Source organism: Zosterops lateralis (genome assembly GCF_965231275.1).
Source record: "Zosterops lateralis genome assembly, chromosome: 29".
Taxonomy (NCBI): Eukaryota; Metazoa; Chordata; class Aves; order Passeriformes; family Zosteropidae; genus Zosterops; species Zosterops lateralis.
The window spans coordinates 2,770,926-2,793,127 of record NC_139789.1 but is presented as its reverse complement, the minus strand read 5'-3'; the positions used below and the strand labels follow the sequence as shown (position 1 = coordinate 2,793,127).

At 52.6% G+C, this 22,202-nt stretch overlaps 1 protein-coding gene across 1 annotated transcript in view; it reads left to right on the top strand.

The window, feature by feature from the left end:
- The window catches only part of CELF5 (CUGBP Elav-like family member 5), a gene marked incomplete at its 5' end in the record, with an annotated part of 36,445 nt that overhangs the window by 10,106 nt on the left and 4,137 nt on the right, over positions 1–22,202 (top strand). The window contains 7 exons of the mRNA XM_083880044.1: positions 7,975–8,026; positions 14,499–14,627; positions 15,174–15,253; positions 16,197–16,343; positions 20,968–21,112; positions 21,705–21,851; positions 22,068–22,130. Of these exons, the coding sequence (XP_083736170.1) occupies positions 7,975–8,026; positions 14,499–14,627; positions 15,174–15,253; positions 16,197–16,343; positions 20,968–21,112; positions 21,705–21,851; positions 22,068–22,130 (763 nt within the window). The remainder of the gene's footprint in view (positions 1–7,974; positions 8,027–14,498; positions 14,628–15,173; positions 15,254–16,196; positions 16,344–20,967; positions 21,113–21,704; positions 21,852–22,067; positions 22,131–22,202) is intronic.

Here is a 22,202-nt window from a genome sequence, read left to right as displayed (position 1 = left end):
CTGAGTTCTGAAAGGATTTGGAGAGGTTATTAATGACACACAGTGATCACACAGCAAGTTAAAGCCTCTTGCTAAGTGAAATTTGAGGGAAAAGCATCCAGCTTTTCAATATTTCGCAGAAACGCTTTATGTCTCTTTTCATTTGCAGCCAGACAGTTGCAAATTACATAAAATTGCTCCTGAAGAAGAAGAGGAAGAAGAATAGAGGGAGGAAGTGGAGGGGGGGAGGTTTAAAAAAGTAATTCTTTCAGCAAGGTACAGTTACAGTTTTATTTCTATGCAGAACAAAGAAAGGCCTGCTGAAAGGTAGGCAAGTAAGTGGCAGAAATTGGTATTGATCCAAGCTGGGAATACGGGCAGTTTAAGAGCAGTGATGAGGGTACTGAAATGTGGCTACATCATAGGGAGAACTCATGGATGCAGGGACACAGGAATGGAAAATTACAGAGAGCAGCAGCATGAGAGCAGACAGAGGCTCTGGGAATGCACCAGGGGTTGAGATGCTGCAGCACTAATTCAGGTGGTTGGGCACCAGCATTAGTGCAGAGCTGGAGCAGAGGGCATCCCTGTGGGCAGGCTGTGCCCTGTGCTGCCAGGAGCAAGGGCTCACCTGGGCCATCTGTCAGCATCCACAGCCCGTGGGGGCAGGAGGGACCACAGGTGACTGGAGGGACTTTGGTGGAGAGGGCACTGCATCTCATTCTTCTTCCCTCCCCTCTTCTTTGTGCAGTGCTGATGTGAAGCCACCCTAGGCCAGGATTTCTGAAAGTTTCAGGTGGTCTAAATGTTTGACTGAGGTTTGAAGCTGGGCCACACTTGTTAATCTTTGCAGCTTGAACCCTTGAACAGGGCAGGGTGAAGAAGTTTTGCCCATGTCCATCCTGCAGGTTTGGTAGACAATACCAGCAAGTTCCTGAGAGCCATGCAACATTATCACTTAAAAATACAGAGAGCATGCCAAGGCTGTCTCATGGAAATGGCAGCACCAGGACATGAAGGTGCTGGACTGAAGCAGCCCCTGGGCAAGAAGCAGCAGCAGTGCCTGCTCAGTGCAGAGGGAATTGAAAATACTTGTACTGCTGAGGGTTTGGCTTGAGGGGCTGAGAACTCTCAGTGAGGCAGAGCAGCTGCCCAGTGAAGTGCCTACCCTGAAGAGCAAGCTGCCAAGGCAGACATCGCCTCCTGTTCCCTGTGGAACTGAGAGGACAGTGAAATGAAAGATCTGCACCCATTCCCACATGCTGACCAAGTGGACACATGCAGGCTCTGTCCTGTGCACAAGGGCTCTTCCTTTCTCCAGAGAAATTGCTGCCCTTTGCACAGCCAGGCCCTGGCATCTCCTTGCACCACAAAGCTTTGACTTTTACCTCCCAGAGCTGGGTCTTCCCTGGTGATCTCCCTTACCTGTGCTTGTGAACTCACCTGTACCTCCAGCCAACACTGACCTTTGTCTTTGCAAAGACACCACTGTCCTGAGTGAGGCTGCACATTCCCACCTCTGGGGTCATTTGAGGGGTTGTGCCTGCACACAAGTGTTTATGAATATGGATATAGATGGGATCATGGGATAATTTATGGTGGAACAGACCTCTGGGGTCTCTGCTCAAAGCAGGGCTGACTACACCAGATCACTGAGAGCCTTCTCCACATGAGATTTGACTGTCTCCAGGGTCCTTCTGCAGTCACCTGGGGCCTCTTTTCTAGTCTGCCAGCACCCCTAAAGGGAAGCAGCTTATCTCATATCAGCCCAGAAGTGGCTCAGGGGATTCATTTGGTGGTGCTGGGGCTCGGGCCCGTTTTGGGTGGATTTTCCCGTGGGTGCGTCAGTATCGCCGGCGGTTTTGCTCCGCTCGGATTGTCAGTGTTAGTGGTTGCCAAGGGAACTGGCATAGCCACTCTGTGTGCAGGCAGAGGGTCCCTGTGCCTGCTCCCCTCTGTTACATCAGCAGAGGTGTGTCTTTTCCTGGCCACTGCCATTACCCTGTCCTGGGGCAGGAGTAGGGCATGGCTGCAGCAGCCCAGGGGCAGCCTGTGAAGCTGCCAGCACAGCCAGGAGAGGCCTGTGCAGGCTCAGTGTCCAGAGCTCAGACACTGCTGCCCCAGGCTCTGCCCTTCCCTGGGTTTTTGGGGTCCTTGGAGGCTGCAGCTTTTGTACAGAGAAGCACCTGAACGTGCTCACTGGACCAGTGGTGCACCAGTGGGCACAGGGAAAGGCACAGGGTGCTTGGTGTCCTTTCCACTGGAAAGATCAAAGCCTGCTCAGTGCATGCTCCCAGCTTTTCCCTCTGCAGCTTTCTTGCACTTGCTCAGCGTAACTTGGTGACCCATCTCACAGCATCTTACTCCTGCTTTTTGCAGGCCTTAAGCCCTAAGCATTTCTTAGGCCTGCTAAGTACTTTCTACTTCAATGGGAGTGACAAATGTGACAATCTTGGGCAGGTCTCTGAAGCAAGATGCTGCAGCTGACACAGGGTCACAGCTGTGCCTGGATGCTCAAAGCCCATGGCTTTCTGGAGGCCAGAACGATCTCTTGTGGTCTTGATGAACCTTCTGGATGAGTTTTTGGGTTTTCAGTTTCATGAGCCCTCCAACACTCTTCCTTGCTTATGCAAAAAGATGTAGCTGAGCCATGCAGGCAGAAGCTGTGTGGTTTGTACTCTGGGATTCACATCCTGCTTCTGGCACAGACCTTCTGCATGATCTTCATCACCACATGCCTCAATTCCTCCACCTGGAACACACCGCTCATAATTATCCTTGTCTCCTCCATAGTGGGATTGAATGAGGTGAATTCATAAGCAGCCTGTAGAGCTGTGCCAGAACTTGGTACTAATGTTGCTCATGTTTCTCTATGAGACAAGCCCTGTTTCTCAGGGAAGGATGGTTCTCCTGGACAGGGCTGAGGCACACTGAGATGTCAGAGGGAAGATGCAAGTAGGATACTTGAGCCCTGAGACTGGCACCAATCCATCCCTGCTTGCATCCCCAATCAGAAAACGGAATCCAAATGAACAAATTAGCATTTGGATTTATGTGCTCTGCCCAGTTAGAAGTGATTATGGTCATTCAGGCAGGGCATTTTTAACTGGCCAGAGGAGGACAAGCCCACAATTTGTAAACTGAAGAGCCCAAGACCTAATTCTGCCAATGGCCTTGGATGCCTTTTGGTTTCTGACATCCCAGAGGAGCCAGCCTGCATTGTGTGTTTCATACACTGTGCTTCTGACCCTCTTAACACTGTGAGGTTCCCCTGCATTGCACCTAAGGGGCTATTTTACATCACTTACTCGTAATTAATAGAGAGGCTTGCCCTGCTGTCCCAGGGGGCTTTTTCCTTCCATCCAGCTTTTGCAGTTTGAAAGCTGAAGAAGGGGGATCTGGGAGTCTTCTCCTTGAAGAACAGGGCTACAAGATTGCTGAGCTGACTGGCAGCTCATGCTAGGCACTGATTAAACAGGGGGAGCCAGTTCATCTGTAAAAGTCTTTATTTGGGGTGTGGTGAGAAAAGTGGTGCATTCTGGCCTTGGTGAAACCAATAGCAAAGCTTCCTCTGATTAGGGGTGCCAGGATGTTTCCTTAGATCCTTGATCTCAAGAGTGCTATGAAGGTGGGGAGCATTTCCTCAAAAGCAGGGGGGAAGCCCAAGCAGAGTGGGGTTCCCTGCTTCTCTGTGCTGCCCAGATCCTGAGGCTGGGGTGGGATGTAATCCAGGCACTTTCAGCAAGGCCTCCCAGCCTTGTCTCTTCCCTGGAAGTCCCTGGGCTCCTCTGGGCTGCAGTGACCCTCCCTGTGGGTGTCTCCTCACTGTTCTCAGAGGGCTGCATAGGCTGTGGCTGCTGTGCTTTGTGTAACAAGCCCGAGGTCAGGATGGGCTCGGCCCCATCTGGCTGCCCCATTGCCTCCCACCAGGAACCCCCCAGAAAGCCAACAAAGGCAGCAGGCTCGTGAGAGGGAGAGTGTGCGGGCAGAGAAACAATGTCTGTGAGGGCTGTGAGCAGGGCAGGGACAGCTGTGCTCAGGCAGTTGTGTCTCCAGCCAGGAGGGAAATGTGAGCGAGAAGCTGGAGCAGGGCAGTAGGAGCTTTGCTGCCCATCTGGTGCCCACTGCTGCTCCAGAGGATTTCCTGAGTGCACTGGGTCATGGAGCTGACAGCCCTTACAGGGTCAGCAGCAGTGGGTAAGGAGGACCCTGAAGGGTGAGGGTGAGAGACTGGGGCAGGGGCCCATGGCAGCCTGACAGCCTGTGCTAAATGTTAATGGGATATTCTTAACAAACAAAGGCTAATAATGCTCAGCTGAATAATTTAACAGGGAAGATGAAGCTCAGCTTGTGAGGCAGGTGCAGGCTCATGAATCATTTGCTCGAATTCTCCATCCTACACATGTGCTCACCTATGTGTTTGTGTGTGGGAAAAGGCATCCATGTCTGTGCAGGTACATCTTCTCCTCTCTGGGAATTTAAGGCAGGCACATTCTGACTGCTGGATTCTGGGCCCAGCTGGCTGTATACAAATACAAATATATAAATAGAGTTTTCTTATTCAGGTGTGCTCTCTGATTACTGTGCAGCCTCAGGTGATGACTGGAGACCGGGAGAATTTGTACTTCCAGAGTTTGCTGTGTAAGCCAGAAGTGGGTCCTCCCTGCTGCCCTGTACATCTCTTTCTCCTTCAAATGGGAGAGGTAAAACTTGACCATCCCTATGTGTGTTCCTGTAGGTGACAGAGCTCTCTGTCTGAGATCTGTATACAAAGTTTAGGATTCTCCAGGGACAGTTCTCAAGGCCTTGAGACCTATGTGACTGACTTAAAGCTGCTTTGGACTCGCTCTGCTTGAGAGACCTTTGATAATTTGTTCGTCTTTGGTGGCAACATGAGATTTAGGATTAAAGTAGTTGTGTCCTGCTTCATGGAAGCCTCTGGGTGTCCACTTCTGTGCAAGGAGGACCATGGCTACCTCAGCTGGGAGACCTCCTGTTTCAGGAAGAAGCTGGCAGACAATCCTGCTGCTCTTCTCCAAGCCTCAGCATCTGGACAAATTTCTTGTGTCTTGTTTTCTTCTCTTTACCAGTATCTTCCAGAGCAGACAAAGACCAGCCCAGAGACCCGACCTCAGGCTGGTGGGTGTCTCTCAAAGTCACTGGTGCTGCCAAGGCCTCTGGAAATGGGCAGCCCTTGACCCAGGGCTTGGTCTGATACTGGCAGAGGGAAAGTCTTCCTGTGCCCCCCCCGGGTGCTGTTTCAGGTGGGCAGGAGAGGAGCTGTAGCCATAGCTGGGCAGCTCTGCTCCCTCTTGTAGCCCCAGCCAGGAGCTGCCTCTGGGTTTGCAGCAGCACTAACCCACATTTCTGTGCTGGCACTGCCAGGGCACCATGCTGGGCCCAGCTGTGGGCACATCACCTCACGGGGTCAGTGGCCCTGGGGGATGCACTGGCCCAGGGTGGCAGGTTCAGTGGGGTCACCGCCCCTGGGGTCACGTCCCTGGGATGGGGGAAAGGACAGGGATGGACAGATGGGTAGAGGGGGCCCCTTCCCCAGAGATCATATCAAAATGTCTCTTTTGTGCAAAGCAGAGGGAATGCCCCCAAGAGCTAGTTTCCATGGCAACTGCAAATGTCAGGTTCCATGTGGTGAATAACCGTTTCCATGACAACACCTCCTTTATCCTAGGTGCTGGGAGCTGGAGTGACAGCCCTGTTGGGGGAGGGGACAGGGAGATGGCCTCAGGTACTTAACCTCCCCCTTGTCTCCCCCCCTCCTTCCCGACTCGTCGCCCTCAGCCCCTGCATCCCCGGGAGGGTGGTGCTGGATGTGTGTGCACTGCATCTCCACAGCATCCCTGCCGCCCCTCCTACCCCCAAATGGCTTTGGGGCTTTGGCTTTCTCACAGAAGCTGAGCTTTGAGTCTGTCCCTCCATCTCCCTCCCCATCAGTTCAGTTAGTTTAGCCCTGGTTTTGCATCCTGGGTAGAAACAAAACTATTCCTCGGTGCTGGGGGAGCAGTAGGATGTGACGTGGCCAGCTGCCTCTCCTGGCTCTGCACGGAGCCCTCTCCTGTGAGCACACATCTGGGCTGCCTGCCCTCTCCCACTCAGCCTGCTCCCACAGCTCTGCCAGCCTCAGCTCACACAGGCAGGGTGCCAGGGACCGTGAGCAGTGACAGCAGCCTCTCAGCAAGGGAATTGGAGGCTTTGTGGAACAATCTCTGACCGCAGGCTCCTGAATCCCTGCCCCACATCCCACTCAGCTCAGGAGAGAAGTGCTGGGCCCTTGGCAGCTCCTGGGGGCAGCAGCAGCCCAGGGACTGGGCAGTTCCAGTGCTGGAGCCACATGGCAGCAACAGCAGGATATCAAGAGCTCTGCAAATCCCTGCAGCTGATCAAGAGTGGGAGAAGGACCTGCAGCCTCTCCTTCTTCCCTAAATGATTCAGCAGGTCTTGGGGTTGTTGTCTGTCAAGGTGCAGCAGCCTGGCCTTCCTTTGGGGAGCTGCCAGCCCATCCCTGGGGCCATTACCAGCAGCCCCACGATCAATCTTTGAGGCAGGAATTGCGTGGGCCTGCTCTCAACCTCTGCCCATCCTGCCTGAGAGCCATCAGCTCCAGAGCCCCCAGCTGCCAGGCTGTGTGCCATGCCGTGCCAGCCTGTCCCCTCCTGCTTGGCATCTCTGTCCTGTGAACTGCAGAGCCACCTCACGGATTTCCTCCAGCTGTTGGAAATGTGGGCTCTGCCTCTGGTTTCTGGCCAGTCTGGCTCAGCCACCACTTGGAGACTGACAGCCCTCCACATATTGCATGCTGGCTTCTAAACACATCTCAGTTGGTGACTTTTATGGCTTGGTTTCATTTTCTGTTTTTCCTCAGGGGTTTCCTAAGAGAGGGGGCAGACTATGCCTGGACCTGCAGCTCGTGTGCAGGCCTTCCCTGCCATATTCTGATTGTTTTTTATTATGAATGTCACTGATTCAGGTCACTGTCAGCCTCAGTGAGTGATGCTGAGAGGCATGGACTGAGATGTGCTGTGAATGTGGAAATCTGCCCTGTGCACCATTCCTTGGAGGATATTCTGGTGCAGTTGGATCCTGCTAGCTGGGAAAGGAGGCTACAGCTTGTCAGCTGCCTCTCTGGGCAGCACAGGACACACAGACCTGCCAGCAGATGAGTTTTGCCCTGCTTTTCAAACCAGACATTTAAAGCTGTGGGTTCCTTAATGCAGCTACTTCTGTCTTACCTGGAGAGTCCCCATTCCATGTGAGCTAAGCTACCCTTCAGGCTTGTTTGTGGTTGGATTATTGCTGATGACACTAATGGCTGCAAGAGAAGAAAAAACCTCTTCTCCACACCCAAGTGAGAGGAGTTTGCCACTTTCAACCTGAGCATTGCCCCTGAGGGTCAGAGATGAGAGATGTTGCTGGAGAGCAGCACTGCCCTTCTCAAGAGCTACTCTGGTGCACAGATCTGTCTGCATGAGGGCTGGGGAAGGGGAAACATGACAGGCCTGCTTGCTGTGCTGCTTCTGGCCAAGTTCAGAGGCAGTGTCTCTTCCCTGCTGCAAGGACAGTGAGTGGCTCAATTAGGTGACGTGGCTGTGCCTGCACTGAGTCAGGGCAGACACAGGAAGAGCTTCCAGGCACAGTCTCACCTCAGGCCACCCTGACCACTGTTCAGGCTCCAGTCACATGGTGATGAGCTGCTTCCTCAGAGTCCTTTCTGTGCCACTTGCAGCAGCTGAGGAGGCAGAGGTTTATGCATGGTGGGCATTTCCAGGAGAGCTGCTCTCTGGGGTGAGCAGCTGAGCAGGGAAAAGCGCCAAGTTCCTTTTGGAAAAAACACGATCCCTCCTTCAAGGGTGCTGGTTGCCATCACGATGTCTTGGTTTCCCTTCTGCCTCTGTCCTGCTGCCCTATTGCCAGTGCCTTCAGCAGCGTGTGCTGGGCACTGGGCCAAGCAATAACCTCTGCATTTCCCTTCCCTTGCAGATGGCGCGCCCGATCCAGGTGAAACCTGCGGACAGCGAGAGCCGTGGAGGTAGTTGTCATCTCTCCTTGTTTCTCCTTTGGTGGCCCTGTGCCTGTCAGGGGGACCAGGAAATGAGACACAGGGTCCTGTATGAGGAGGAGTCTGTGTGTGGCAGAGAGCTGAGGGGGCGGGAGGGCAGTGCAGGGACACAGCAGGCAGCTGACAGCACACCAGGTCCTGAGGGTGAGGATGTGGCTGCCCCCTCCACTCTCTTTCCCAGCTATCTGAGGATGCCATCAGCCTGGCAGTGTCTGCCCCAGGACATTACTGAAGCAGACCTGTGTGGCACTGGGGCTCCTGAAGCCTTTGGGAAGAGGTTCCTTCATCCCTGCACCTGATCAGCCCAATAAGAGCCAGATCCCTGCAGCAGCACTGGCTTTTTAACGTGTTCAGCTCACTGGTCTGCAGCTGACTCTCCTGTCTGCAGCTCCCTCCACTGCCTCCCCCATCACTGCTGAGTTGTCTCAGCCCTGCCACTCTCAGTCCTGCAGCAGCCCCCAGCACATTGTCAAGGCCAAAATGCTGTTGCAGAAAAGATCACACGGTGGGGAAATAATGTCTGAGATGGAGGTGCTGTCAGCCTGCAGGGGACCAGCTTGGTCAGAGCAGCCTGTACTGAGAAGTTCAGAGCTGGAAGGTTGGGAACAAGAGAATCTGGTAATTTAATGGGGAGCTCTCAACAGCTCAAATGCCTCCTCCAGGTGGAGAAGGTTTGCAACTTCAGCCCTTTCCAAATCCATTAACTCATTTTGCTTCTTTCCCTTGCCTTACTGATCCATTTCTTTTCCTTTTCTCTCCATTTCTACATCTGCCTCTCCATGCCCTGTGCTGTTGGTGCTGCCCCTGAGAGCAGTTTAGTAGAGGCCAGGGGAGGGTTTGTGTGCTGCTGTTTGTGCTGTGGGACAGCATCTCCTGCATGCTTTGTTTAGATCTGGAAGGCTTTTGTTTTACATTTCCAAACAGTTTGTAGTGACTGTCAGTTATTGCACTGTCAAGAACATGAGATATATATTTTAATATTTTATATGAATGTGTGTATTTATGGTTGTGTGATGCTCTTTTTAAAAAAGTCTGTTTAGATAGAATCTGTTACTTCTGGTTATTTACTTGAGGGGTAGTACACCTAAGTTATACAGAAGTCTGGGTATTTTACTTCAGCCCCTTGGTTTAGAGTTGAATTTAAGGTGCTTATCTCTGCTATAGGGAATAAAAAGAGACCAGGATCTTCAGGGTCTTTCACTCTCCCTGTTGAAAATGATGTTATGAATGGATGAGAGATCCTTTAGAGATGCCTGCAGTGGGTGGTGTGGGGAGAGCTGGCTTCTCTCTGACATTGCCCCTGCATTCAGCCATTGGGTGGTCAATCCTTCCCCTATATCACTGATGGAAAAAAAAAAAAAAAAGTTTGTGTGTTTGGTGAGTGCAATTCTGGTGTCTAATCAGGGCTGAGGCCATTTCATCTCTCTTTTGCTGGTGGGGCACTACTGGGGGCTCTTCTGTACACACCCACCTGATATTAAGTGTTGGGATGTGGCATCTCTGATTCCTCTGGCAAATGGAGCTGGAACCATCAGCAGGTTAAAAACCAGGGTGCTGATTTGGGAACAAGCCTTTTGGCCAAGCCACTGGACTCTGAAATCTCTGAGTTTATGAAAAAGTGCCACATTCCCTAATGGTTGCAAATGTCAGAACACCAATTCTGCTTCCCATGGACAAGGACAGAAATCTTTGGAGTCTGAACACCTGCCTCCTGCAGCCTGTGCACCTCCCTCCAGGCTCCTCGCAGAGCTCAAGAACAAGCAGCTCCCACAGGATCCATGACAAACTGGATTTTGTCCTGAGGCAGGAGCAGCATCAAGACAGCACCCTGTGTTTGTCTGAGACAGGTCACTCCTCTGAAACGTTCCTGGTGTGATGCTCCACTTGTCGGAGAAGTGGCTGAACAACTCTGCAGATATGGGAAGAGCAATATCCCTATAGCAGTAGCCCCACACTGGCAGGAGGTAATAGAAAGATTTGGGGCAGAGCAGAAGTGTGTGGATTAGGAATCTATCAAGGGAATAGCTGCATGCATCAGTGAGGCACTGCTCTGCATTATCCTTGAAGGGATCCTCTTTTATACTCACCAGGGACTGACATTTCTCAAGTGAAGCACCCTGGATTAAGAACATGAAGTTAGAGCATCAGGATTTGTCTCTTTGTCTGAGAGATGCTCATTTTTCTGCCAAAGGGGCAATTTTGGCCAAACCCTGCAGGGGCTGTGTGGGGATATCTGGATGTTCAGTGTTCCTGCACCCTGCAGAAGAAATTCACTGTGAAAAAGTTCAGAGTGGGACTTGTGGTTCTGGGCCAGACATTGTCAGCATTTCCCTGCTCTCTGCTGGGAGCCTGGAGTGCCAGGAGGAGAGGGGCAGAGGGGCAGAGGAGTTTGTGTGCTCGTTGGGGCTCTGGGCTGCCCTGATGGGCCATGACAGGTAACCCAAGCCGTTCAGCACTGCCCAGGGACAAGGAAGCTCCCTCTGCCTCCCAAAGAGATTTGCTGCATCCCACCCACAGCCAGCACTGGGCTTCCCTCTCTCCCTGATCCTGCCTGCTGCCTGCTGTTGACCTGAATTCACTGGCTTTGTCAGAGCTGTGTCCAGTGCTCGTGTGCTCTCTTTTGGCCACAGCATTCGGCCTCAACCCCTGGCTCGTTCCCGTGGTACCTTCATCAACAACGTGCTCTGTGCCGGCCCCTCCTGCTGCCTGCGCGGCTGACAGTGCCCAGAGCACGTTTCCATGGGAACTCGACAGTCAGAGATCACGGTGAATTTCCCTGCTTGCTGGACAGCACGGGAAATTGCCAATCAGAGGGTGAAAATCAGGAGCTGTGGAGAAAGTGAAGGGGAAAACAGCAGGAAAGGGGAGGGTGTGCTGTGCCCAGGAGAGGAGAGGAGAATTCCAGCCTGCAGGAATCCCTGCTGGGGAGCTCAAGGAGCTGATGACCTGAGAATGCCAGAGGGTTTGGGATGGATGGCTTTAGGATCACAGCTCAGGTGAAAGGGTTTGATAACAGATCAGGTGAAAGGGTTTGATAGCAGATCAGGTGAAAGGGTTTGCAGCATTCCAGCCCGGCTGGGGAGGGATGAGTCAGCCTGGATGTTGTGGGAGAACAGCCCTGGCTGGGAGCTGACGGAATCGAGAGGATCCCGGATCGTGGGTTGGGCTCCAAGATGCAGAGAGGGAGAGGACAGCAGCAGCAGAGCCCTTTCAGAGGCCCCCAGCTGCTCCAGAGGCGTCCAAAGGGAACAGCCTGGATCATTTTCCTACGTGTGATCTTTGGAAGCAAGCTGGATGAAGCAGGATTCACTGTGAAAAAAATCTTACGTTGTCAGTGATTTCGTTCCCTTTTACTATTGCTGTTCTGGGCATTCAGAAAAGATTCCAAATGCATAGGTGTGTGTATTTATATTTGCCTTTGTAGCTTAAGTCCCTAAGGTGTCACAGTTTTAACCTGTGCTGCATATCCAGGAAGACTGGCATATTTTTTTTCTTCCAAATTCCAAAAAGGAAAGGTGAAATTCCCACATGAAGGCAGGACTTCCAAAAGGTTCTGTTAGTGAGCCCTGTCAGATAACAGAAGACCTGTAAAGCTGCAGGGATGGAGCATTTACTGTTTCAGTGGACTTTTCCCACAGGGCAGGGTAAAGAAAAATGCTTTTGATTCACCAGAAATGATGTGAGGAAGAAACCACAGGAATTACCCAGGAAATTTGAGGGCTGTCTGAAGTAGAAAATAATGAGTAACTCGTAATTTGATGTTGGTTTGATAGCAAGTTGTAGGATAACTGACTTTCCCAGGTGCCTCAACACCCCCTGCCCCAGCCAGGGGTCCCTGAAGAGAAAGGAAAGACCACCAGATGCATTTCTGTCTGTCACATCTTAGCCCACAGTTATTTGCTTGCTAGTTCAAAGAACAGAGGATTATTCCACAGCACCTAAAGTCAGTACCAATGTTTCCCAAGGTATTTCTCCCCTGTTTTGATGATTTTTTTAAGGAGCTCCCATGTTTGCCACACAAAGGTGGCATGGTGCACCTGTCTGAACAAAGGCCTGGTTGCCAGTGGAGGTTCAGGATAGAGGAAGGGGGAGCCCTACAGAGCTCCAGTGTCCTCTGTCATGGCCAGACTGGGCTCACATCTGGCACCAGGTGATGTCAGTCAGAGCACAGAGCTGCTGCTCCTTTAGTTTTCATGCTCCCCTTCACTGCCCAGGAAATCTATTCCTGTCCAGTCCCTTTTTTTTCCACCCCCTCTCTTCCAGTCAGGTTTTTCACCTTCTCTGTGTGCTGTTTTCTGGTTGATTTGACCACCAGCACTCCTGAGCTGGCCCTTGTAGGGGCAGGTGCTGTCTCCCTGCACAGGAGCAGCTGAACAGCACCTGCTTTATGAACTCCTGTGCCTTGGCTGGGGATTATTGGGCATCACCAATTTGAATGGACTCAAACAGCTGAAATAATGTCTCCAAAGGCAGCCATTGCCATGCAGGTGCAGGGAGAAATGTAGAAAGAATCACAAGGAAAACAGAAGGAGGTGAAATTCCCATGGGTGTAGTTACCCAGGGAATTATGAAAATGGGGAAGCTGGGAAATTTGGCCTTTAAAAAACTAAGCAAAGCCATATATTTCAGCCACTTCTGCTTATATAAATCAGGAGTAGCTGCTTGGGACTGGGTTAAGAGCCTTGGCTGTAGCACTTCTAACACTTGATGTGTGTGGTGAACACAAGTGGCACATGTCTGCCTGGGGCTAGAGCAGAGCTGTGCCTGGCCGAGGCACAGAGCCCCAACACCCCTCCCTGTGCTGGGGCTCTGGGCAGGGTGAGGTGACTCCCTGTGGTGTCTGCTGCTGGATGAGTGTGGCTGTCTGCACGTTCCTCTTGCTCACCAAGGAGTTTCGTTCTGGAAGAACATCCCCGGGGGGCTGGGGATGTACAAGTGTGTTCCAGGGCGTGTGTGAGCCTTTGTGCTCGTCCATTAGTGCTGCCTGTGTGCATCTGCTTTTTTTTTCTGTGAGGGGCCCGTGGCACGAGTAGGTGCTGCCTGTGTGTGCTGCTGAATGCAGCTGTACCTGGCTGAGCAGTTGGGAGGTGCCTTCCTTCCTTACCTGGGTGGGGACTCATCCCCTGAGGCGAGAGGAGTGAGGCAGGGGCTGGGGGAGCCTCGGTGACAGTGTGAGTGTGTCGTGTGCCATCCTTGCCTGGCATCCGCACACAGCTCCCCCCCCGGAGCTGCTCTGCTGCTGTAGCTCCAAGACCTGTTGTTTTTCAGGTCACTGCACTCTCAAGCAGAGAGCAGCTCCCTTGCTATTGCCCCTGACGTGCGTCACATTGCATTGGTTTGTTTGGAGCCAGCCCCTCTGATCCTGTCGCTAATAAGGGATCCTCCCGAGCCACAGCCCGACACGTTCCCTCCTGTGGGTCGTGTCTCCCCACGCAGATCTGGGGCGCTGGGGGAGGGTCAGCTCTGTTTCCTGGCAAAAACGGAGCTTGGGCTGGCTGGGATTTCAGTGTTGTGCTGTTTTAGTGCTGTTCACACCAGTGTGAGGAGGATGCTGCCCCCAAACGCTGCTGTGTCTGTGCTTGGCTGGACAGCACCAGGCATGGGATGGGCTCCTGTGGGTGCTGAGGGCAGGAGACAGTGGGAGAAGGCACTCTGCACCTGCCTTGCCTCCACACTCACCCATCCCAACAAAACCATAATCCTCACTTCTCTCTTTGAGGAGGAACACATAAGGACTCTGAGCTCAAAGTCCTGCATGTGTTGGTCACTCTTGCAGCTCCTTGCCAGTGTGACACGGGTACACAATGCCACTGAGAGAGGGGAGCAGGGACCACGGAGCTGGTGGTTGGCCTTCACCCAGCTGTCTGGTGTTTGGGTAATCCTACAGTGAGGCAGAGGACGCCAGGGTTTATCCCAGGCCTTGGGGACAGCTGGTTACATTGGAGTGGGGAAGGGTAAATGGAAACCAAGATGCTTGGTTACATGGCAGCTAAAGAAATTATGGTCTTGGAGAGGAGGAAAAGGAAAACTGAAGTCAAAGGTCCTGGAATATATCTCCCTGCCTGGGTTGGTCTGCTGTATTTCCTGAGGCACCTGTTGGACTTCACCTGCTGATCAATAGAAATGGGATTGCCCAGACAGTTTTTCTTACTATAATTTCTTTTTTGATTATTCAAAGGAAAGGGCTGATGGGTGAAAGGAAATTATTAATCCTTTGTTTTCCATTGGGGAGGGTAGGACAGGGCAAGCCACAGAAACTCTTAAAGGTGTGAGGAGCTTGGGCAGACCCTCCATTTTCACCCCTGGAAGCATTTCAGCCAACAACAAATCATTTCCATGCCAGGCATGTTTTTAACACCAGGCTGCTTTGTGCTTAAGTGTTCCTCTCCTCCTGCTCTGGACTGCAAGCCTCATAGAAGGTTGATGTTTCTGTGTTTGCCCCTAGGGGACAGGAAGCTCTTTGTGGGCATGTTAAATAAGCAGCAGTCTGAGGATGACGTGCTCCGGCTCTTTGAACCATTTGGGGTCATTGATGAATGCACGGTGCTCCGTGGACCTGATGGGAACAGCAAAGGTGTGAACCCTCTGTGTGTCCTGCCCTTTGTCCCTGCTCTGGGGAGTGTTCACCTTCCCACTGGGGCTCTTACTCCCCTCCCTGTATTTGTGGGAGCCCATAAAACAGCCAGGAATAGGGAGCAGGGCAGGAAGAGTCCTCTGCTGCCAGGAAGGACTGGGGAAGGTGGGCAGAGTCTGAGGGGAGCAGAGCACGAGGAGTAGCTGAGCTGTCAGGGTCACTGTGAGCCTGGTCTGTCAGTCTGGGGCTGCAGGTTGTTTGTACCCACAGTGAGGAGTCCACAGAGAATCTGGGGCAGAGGTGATCAGGGGCAAGGGTGGAGATGGTGTCATAACCTGTAGAGTATATCATTGAAGTAATAATTTGAGACCCTTCCTCTTTTTTCCAGGATAGAGGACTTGGGATGTGTCATCCTTTTTGTTCCCTGCTTCCTTGGGGTGGCTTTCCTTTGCCTTACCTGAGATACAGACACTGTCTCTTGCGTGATGGCACTTTCACAGCAGTCCTGTCACTGCAATCTCCTGTGCTCTTTCTGTCCCTTTCCAGGCTGTGCTTTTGTAAAGTTCTCATCTCACACAGAGGCTCAGGCAGCAATCCACGCACTCCATGGCAGCCAGACAATGCCCGTGAGTATAAGGCCAGGGGACCTACCCTCTTCCTAATCCTTGTCCCATTTCCCTGTTGCAGGGACCTCCCCACACTTTCCAAAAAACCACGACAGGTTCAGCAGCAGTGCCCAGCTGGTGTGGTTGGGAGGTGTTTGAGGGTGTGTGCACATCAGTGCTCCACTCATAGTGACCCTCCTGTCCCCTGGGCTGCTGTTTGTGGCTGTGTTTGTCCAGGCTGGGAGTGACAGCACTCACAGCTAGAAAAGCTAAATAAAAGCCAAAAATCAGGCCATGATTTTGTCTTGAAAACAGCTACCTGGAGTAGTTCAAAACTGAGCAGGGTGAAAGCTGACAGTTCAGCCTCATGGGTGGTCAGGGCTTCAGTGTCTGAGCACTCCTCGACTTCTCTTTTTTAGGCAGTAGAGGAGCCCCTGGGGCGGGCTGGGTGTGGGTGGGAGCCCTTTGTGCCTTGGGTGGGGTTGTGTGGCTGTAGCTGGGCCTTCCTGTGCCAGTGCAGCTGTGGCCTCATCTCTGCCAATCTCCAACTTGAAATTGGGCACCTCATGGACAACAGGACAGTGCACTGCTGCAGCCAGGGAATTCCCAGCTGCCAGGAGCTGCTCTGCCTGTCCAGCCAAGCTCGTGGTGGTGGGAAGATGATGCTTGTGGCCATCGATGCCCTGGGTGTTCTGGCTGCACCATCACCTGGTGAGTGTGTGCATCCCCCTAGGCAGCTGTGTGAGGGAAAGGGTTGGATGGACAGACAGACAGATGGGGAAGGGGACAGCCCAGGTTCCCGGCAGCTCCCCAGCACTTCCACGCCAATATTTGCTCTTCTGCTCCTCTTCCCACTCCTGTCTGCTGCCTGTCCTGCCCCATCCTCCCTTGCCTGCCCGCTGACTCTCTGGCTGTCCCACGCCTCTTCTCTCCTGCCTCCTCTCTGTCTCCTCTCTGTGCCTAGGGTGCCTCCTCCAGTCTAGTGGTGAAGTTTGCTGACACAGATAAGGAGAGGACCCTGCGCCGTATGCAGCAAATGGTGGGGCAGCTGGGCATTTTCACTCCATCTCTCTCCCTGCCGTTCAGCCCATACAGCGCCTATGCGCAGGCTGTGAGTATCCCCCGGGGGCGGGTGGGGAACGCTGCCCTGCTGGCCCCAGGCAGCCCCTGGGACACCACAAACTCATCTCCTGGCAGCTGTGGGAAAGCTTCCCAGCCCCTGGGAGTGCTCCTGGCTCGTTTCTCCACTCGGCTACTTTGCCTTGCACAGTTTTTGTGTGTTTTTTCTCCTGGAAGTGGGGGGGTAGGGAAGAGCTGGGGCCTCCTCAAAGTGAGCCTGGGATTTCTCTGATGTGGAGGTGTTGGGAACAGCTCAGTCATGACCCACTACCTTTCTGTCTTGTTATGAGGAGAGCTCAGAGCATTGGTTCCTGGGTGATGTCTGACAGACCTGTGATACCAACTTGTGAAGCCTCTCTCTGGCTCTGTGGCACAAATGTGTGTCTCTCTGGTTATGGAGCAGCAGGAGAGCTCTGAGACCCACCTTCACGAGTTTATTTCTCTGCTGAAATTTCCAGGAGGCCCCCCCCCAGTGCTGATCTTGGCTCCCAGGTTTTCTCCCTTGGCCAGTGGGACTGTGGAGTTTGCAAGGTGCTGGAGAGGGAGCAGTGGGGAGCAGAGAGCCAGAGGGGTTTCAGCAGCCTGGCTGTGCTTTGGCTTTTAGTGAGAGAACCTCCTTGCCTCGGAGCCATGGTGGCAATTGCCACTGATGTTTGAGGTGGGTCCCAGACTCAACAAGTCCCAGATCAGCTGTGCTGGAGCCTTGCTTGAGCCTCCTTGGTGACTGTCATTTTCAGGTCTCTGCTGCCAAGTGTAAAGCCCATGGAAGGAGGCTCAGAAATTGCTCAAGGCACCAGAGATTCAAAGAACTCAAAAGTAGATACTGTTACTGAAAGTAATTTTCTAGGGGGGAGTGCAATAAAACCTGTTCTTTTGGTGTATGTTGACACCACTTCTCCTCCTCTTCTCCTCTGGCTTCAGCAGCTCCTTGGTGTGCCTTCCTTTCATTCATGTGACAGAGAAGGAACTGCTTCTAAATGGTTGGCTGTTTCCTCAAAGATTCCCCCAAAACTGCCAAATGCATTTTAAGTGTGTGGCAAGAGTATAGGTGAGAAAAAAGGAAATACATATGAGGCTCCATAACTTTGGGGAAATTTGTAAGCCAAACATAGAATTGATCCAACACAGATTATTTGAAGAACCCTTTTGTGACCAGGCACCACCTTTTGCCAGGATCCTTCTTTCCTGTCCAGCCCAGGAGCCAGCTGTACCTGAGTTCAAAAGCTGTAGCTTATCTCAGCTGTGGGTCAGCCATGAGATGATCATCCTGGTGTGTCTCCTGCTGTCCTGGAGTCTGCCCTGGCTCGGGCATGGTGTGGTGGTGCAGAAGGCAGGAGTGGAGCACACTGTGAGGTGGCAGGAGGTGCTTTATCAGCTTGAGGTCCAGGTGTGTGAGGAGGAAGGGCAGCAAGAGCTTCCAGACTGAGTCTTTCAATCTTCAGGAACCCCTGCTGATGACAAGAAGGCAGTCAGGTCTAAGCTGTGCCTCCTTGCTTGTCTGCATCTTCTTTCTCCTCAGCTGTGTCTGTTACTGTGTTGCTCTCTCTGATTCTTCACCAGCCTTCCTCCTCTGAGACTTTGTTTTGGCTTTCCCCTCGACTCGAGACTCCGCCTGTCTCCCACATTTTTAGGATTTTTTTCTTCCTTTCCTTTTACTTTCCACTGGGTTTGGTTCTTTTTTTCCCTGAGGCACTTGACCGTTTCTTCTCTTGTGCCCTGCCCATCTTTGGTCTCCCTTCTAAAGTAGAGATCCCAGCCAGTCCACACACACACAGTGCCACCATCAGAGGGAGAAGGAGAGGGAATCAGCCCTTTGGAATGTATCAAACATCACTAAAAGTGAGGGCAAAAAAGAGGGATTTCCATGCTGAATCTCCTTATGGTTCCTCAGAATGCTCTGCCATGGGCAGCCCTTTGGGATCTTTGGTAAGCCAGAGCTCAGGGGAAGCCCAAAATCCCTCAAGCCTTCCTGATTCTGGGCTTGGAGTAAATGCTGCACCCAAAGTCCCCCCAGGGCTGGGAGGTGCAGCTGCCCATTCTGGATGTGGCTGACCCAGACTGACAGGAGCAAGTGCTGCTGGGGTGAGCTGGTGCATCAGAGGCATCACAGCCTCTTGTAACCATAATTTAATACACAACAGCTTCCTCTCCTTTGTCCTCAGGGGGTTTGCTGAGTTACCAAGCCAAAGTCGTCCCCAGGGGTTTAGGAAGAAGTTTGGAGTTTGGGTTGTTTTAGTTTTGTTTTCAGTTGTCTGTTTTAAATTTATATCAATAACCTTCTTCTTCAAAAACTATCTCAAATTAAATGTGAAATAATCATACACCAAGTTCAGTCTAAAGTTATTCAGATCTATGCAAATATGCAAAGTAAGGACTTAAAATAGTCAAACAGTGCATGTTAGCTGAAACTGTAAGAAAAAGTCTCACCTGGGAACTACAACTGGCTAAGCATTTGAAAGCAGTTTATTTCAGTGCTTAAATCAGGTTTTTATCCCAGGTGCCTCTGTAAATGAGTTCATTTTATTCAACAGGTTAGTTCAGGTGGACTCAGGGAAATGTTTGGGAGCTGAAAAGAAAATTACCAATACAAAAGAGGCCCGAAGTCTTAAAAAAGCAGCTAGAGCAATTTACTAAGTGCTTATAATGTCTGAATATTTCTTGGATACCATAAATCAATTAGTTCCAAACACAAAACATATTTTGTTCACACCTCCCCCCCCTTTTATTTCTGCTCTTATGGTTCATTATGGTAATTTATGTAAGTGATGAGAACAATTGCAGAGTGCCAATTTGGTGCTCATGCAGCCGGATGGAGGCCTTGGTCCAGCCAGAGCCTGGCACAGAACAGGCATTAATGAGAAAAGAGCAGATCAATATTCACATAGTGAGTAGGAAATGTGTTGGTTCCTGCACCCTGGAGTGGGGACAGTGTGGGGACAGGAGCAGGAGCACCCGAGGGCTCTTGCACAGAGGCTCAGCAGGGCCCTGTGAGCCCAGGGAGGCCACAGGTCACTCACTGCAGCTTTGGCTCGGGGTGGCTCCCAGTGACAGGAGTGAGTCCAGCTCCAGGGGAGCCAGGGATGATGTGGTGGTGAACAGAGAAGTGATACCAGGGCTTATCCTTTTTGGAATAGCACAGGAGTGACCCCTGGGTTGGGATGGGCCTGGGAGAACTCACCCATCCCCAAAAAGGGCTCAAGCCAATTTCACCCCGTGGCTTTGCTTGTACCAGCTTACAGAGGCAGCCCTGCCATGAAATTCTTCTTCTTTTTATGCAAAAGCCATGATCAGCTTCTTTGTGGAGGAAATTGGGAGGTTTAGCTAGCCACAAACTTTTCAGTTCCCAGATCCTTCAGCTGAGCCCTGGGCCAAACTGCCTTACTGATTTCAGCCCTTTGGAAGAGGTGGGTTCCTGGAGAGCTCTGTGTTTGTGTTGCAAAGCAGACAGTAGGATATGTCAGGAAGATTTTTGTTGTTTCCTTGCGTTTTGCCTTGTGTTACCCCTCAGGTCCTCCTCAGACACTCTGCTTTCCTAAGAGCCATGCCTGTGCCTCCCCTGCTCTTCCTGCTTGATGTGAAGACAAAGCTGATAAAAGGCTGGATAATTTTGCATCCAGAACTAAGTCTTCTTTGCCACTGCACTCTAACGGCATCTTATAGTCCCCCTAATGGTCAAATAGGATCAGAAGGATTTTTTTCTTCTCTTAACCCTCCTCCCAACCCTCCCACCCTTCCTTTTGTACTGTGCATCTCTGCCTTGGCAGGTGTGTCATGGCACCACGAGGAGCTGATGTCCCCTGGCCCCAGGTGCAGGGCAGTGCCAGGGAATGAGCTCAGGGGATCAAGGGCCAGAGCTCTGAGGGCAGAGCAGGCCAAAGACCTGGGCCTGGGCACACACCTGGCTGCACAGCAGGGTGGCTGTGCCAGGATGAGCCCTGTGTGTCTCCCAGCACAATCTGCTTGTGGAGGCTGGGCAAAAGCAGAGGGATTTGGGCCCCATTCCTTGAGGCAAAGCTGTGTTATTTATTATCTGGCACTGTCCTGGGAGAGGGGTCTATGCCTGAGTGCAAGGGGCTGTGGGGAGATGGTGCTGCTGGGTGCCAGCACAGCCCTGCCCTGCTCCCTCCCCACTGCAGGAGCTCTCTGAGCCAAAGGGGCTGTCCTGGTGTCCTGTGCCCAGCTGAGTGAGCCCAACCCCTCGAGGCTGCTGGCCCATGGAGAGGAAGAGGCCTGGGGGTGCCCAGCTGTGGCTCTGGCTCTGTGGGCTGGGATAGCCCCTGAGTTGTGTCCCCTGTTGCAGGACAGGGGGCTGTGCCCACCTCCTGGGGGCTCTCACAGGGGGCCAGGCCACTGTCCCATGTTGGCAGGGGCAGCAGCTGTGTGAGAACGTGGCTGCAGGGACCTCGTGGGCCCCAGGGGTGGGGACTGGGCCTGGGGAGCACGGCCTGGGGAGGAGACACCACTGCCCACCCCAGCAGGTGTGGCGGTGCCAGGGGAAGCTCCAGGGCCGTGGGCAGGACCTGGGGGAGGTGACAGCCAGGCTGGTCTGCACAGCCTCCCCCAGCTCTGCAGGGCCCTGGCACGGGAGGCCCTGACTGCACGGTCCTGCTTTGCAGCTGATGCAGCAGCAGACCACGGTTCTCTCCACCTCCCACGGCAGCTACCTGAGCCCGGGCGTCGCCTTCTCCCCGTGCCACATCCAGCAGATCGGGGCCGTCAGTCTCAACGGGCTGCCAGCCGCTCCCATTGCACCAGCGTCAGGTGAGGGCCAGGGCGCCTCCTGCCCCAGCACTCCAGGTAACACAGCTCTGCTCCTCCAGGCTCAGCAGCTGCATGAGCTCACTCCTTTCCATCAGTGCAGCCTCAGAGCACGGCAGTCTCTGCTCTGCACAAGTTCCTGCAAGCCCCTGGCACCCTCACGTGTTCAACACACATCCTCTTGCCCTATGGCCGTGCATTTTTGCTGCAGTTTTAGTAGAGGACTGGATTGCAGGATTGCACTTGACTCTGAGGTCAGCAGTGCTGTTCATGTTCATCATCCCACAGCAATAATGCACATTGGGTTCAAACCCCTGTCAGAACAGGCATGTGTCATGCCAGGTGCTGTGCAAACCCAGATCAAAGATGTTCCTCCCCAGAGCTCTCACAGCACTTGGGACTGGCAGTTCTTCTCACACTCTTCCCACTAGTGCTGCCTCTTAATTGTGTGACAGCTCTAGCACCAGTCTGTCATCTCCACGTGCCAAATAGAAGAGATAATGGCTTCATACACAGCAGTCTTGCCAGGTGGAAGAGGGGAGTGGGAGTTTTGTGGGACCTTGACTTCTATGGGATGTCCTCTCTTGTTCTCCAGGGCTACATTCACCACCTCTCCTGGGAACAGCGGCCATGCCGGGACTGGTGGCACCCATTTCCAATGGATTCACTGGAGTGGTACCATTCCCAAATGGGCATCCAACCTTGGAAACAGTTTACACCAACGGCCTTGTGCCATATTCAGGTACTGAGAGCAATAAAAAAACTCCACTATGCAGAGACCTGAGGACCTGCAGTTGGTTCCTCTTTTCTAGCTTCCCCACACTTTTGTAGCTCCCTCCCAGCCAGGCACTGAGACTCCTCACTTGGGGGCGAGGGTGGGAAACAACACTACACACATACACAGAATGCATGAGTGGTTGACTGCCTTTGCTGTGTTTTTGATTGTTTTTCTCTGCAGCCCAGAGCCCTTCAGTAGCAGAGACTTTGCACCCAGCCTTCACAGGAGTTCAGCAGTATGCAGGTACCAGCTTCCCTTGTCTCCCTCAGGCCCTTGTGTGGCTGACCAGATCCTCAGGTAAATGGTTTGTTCTGT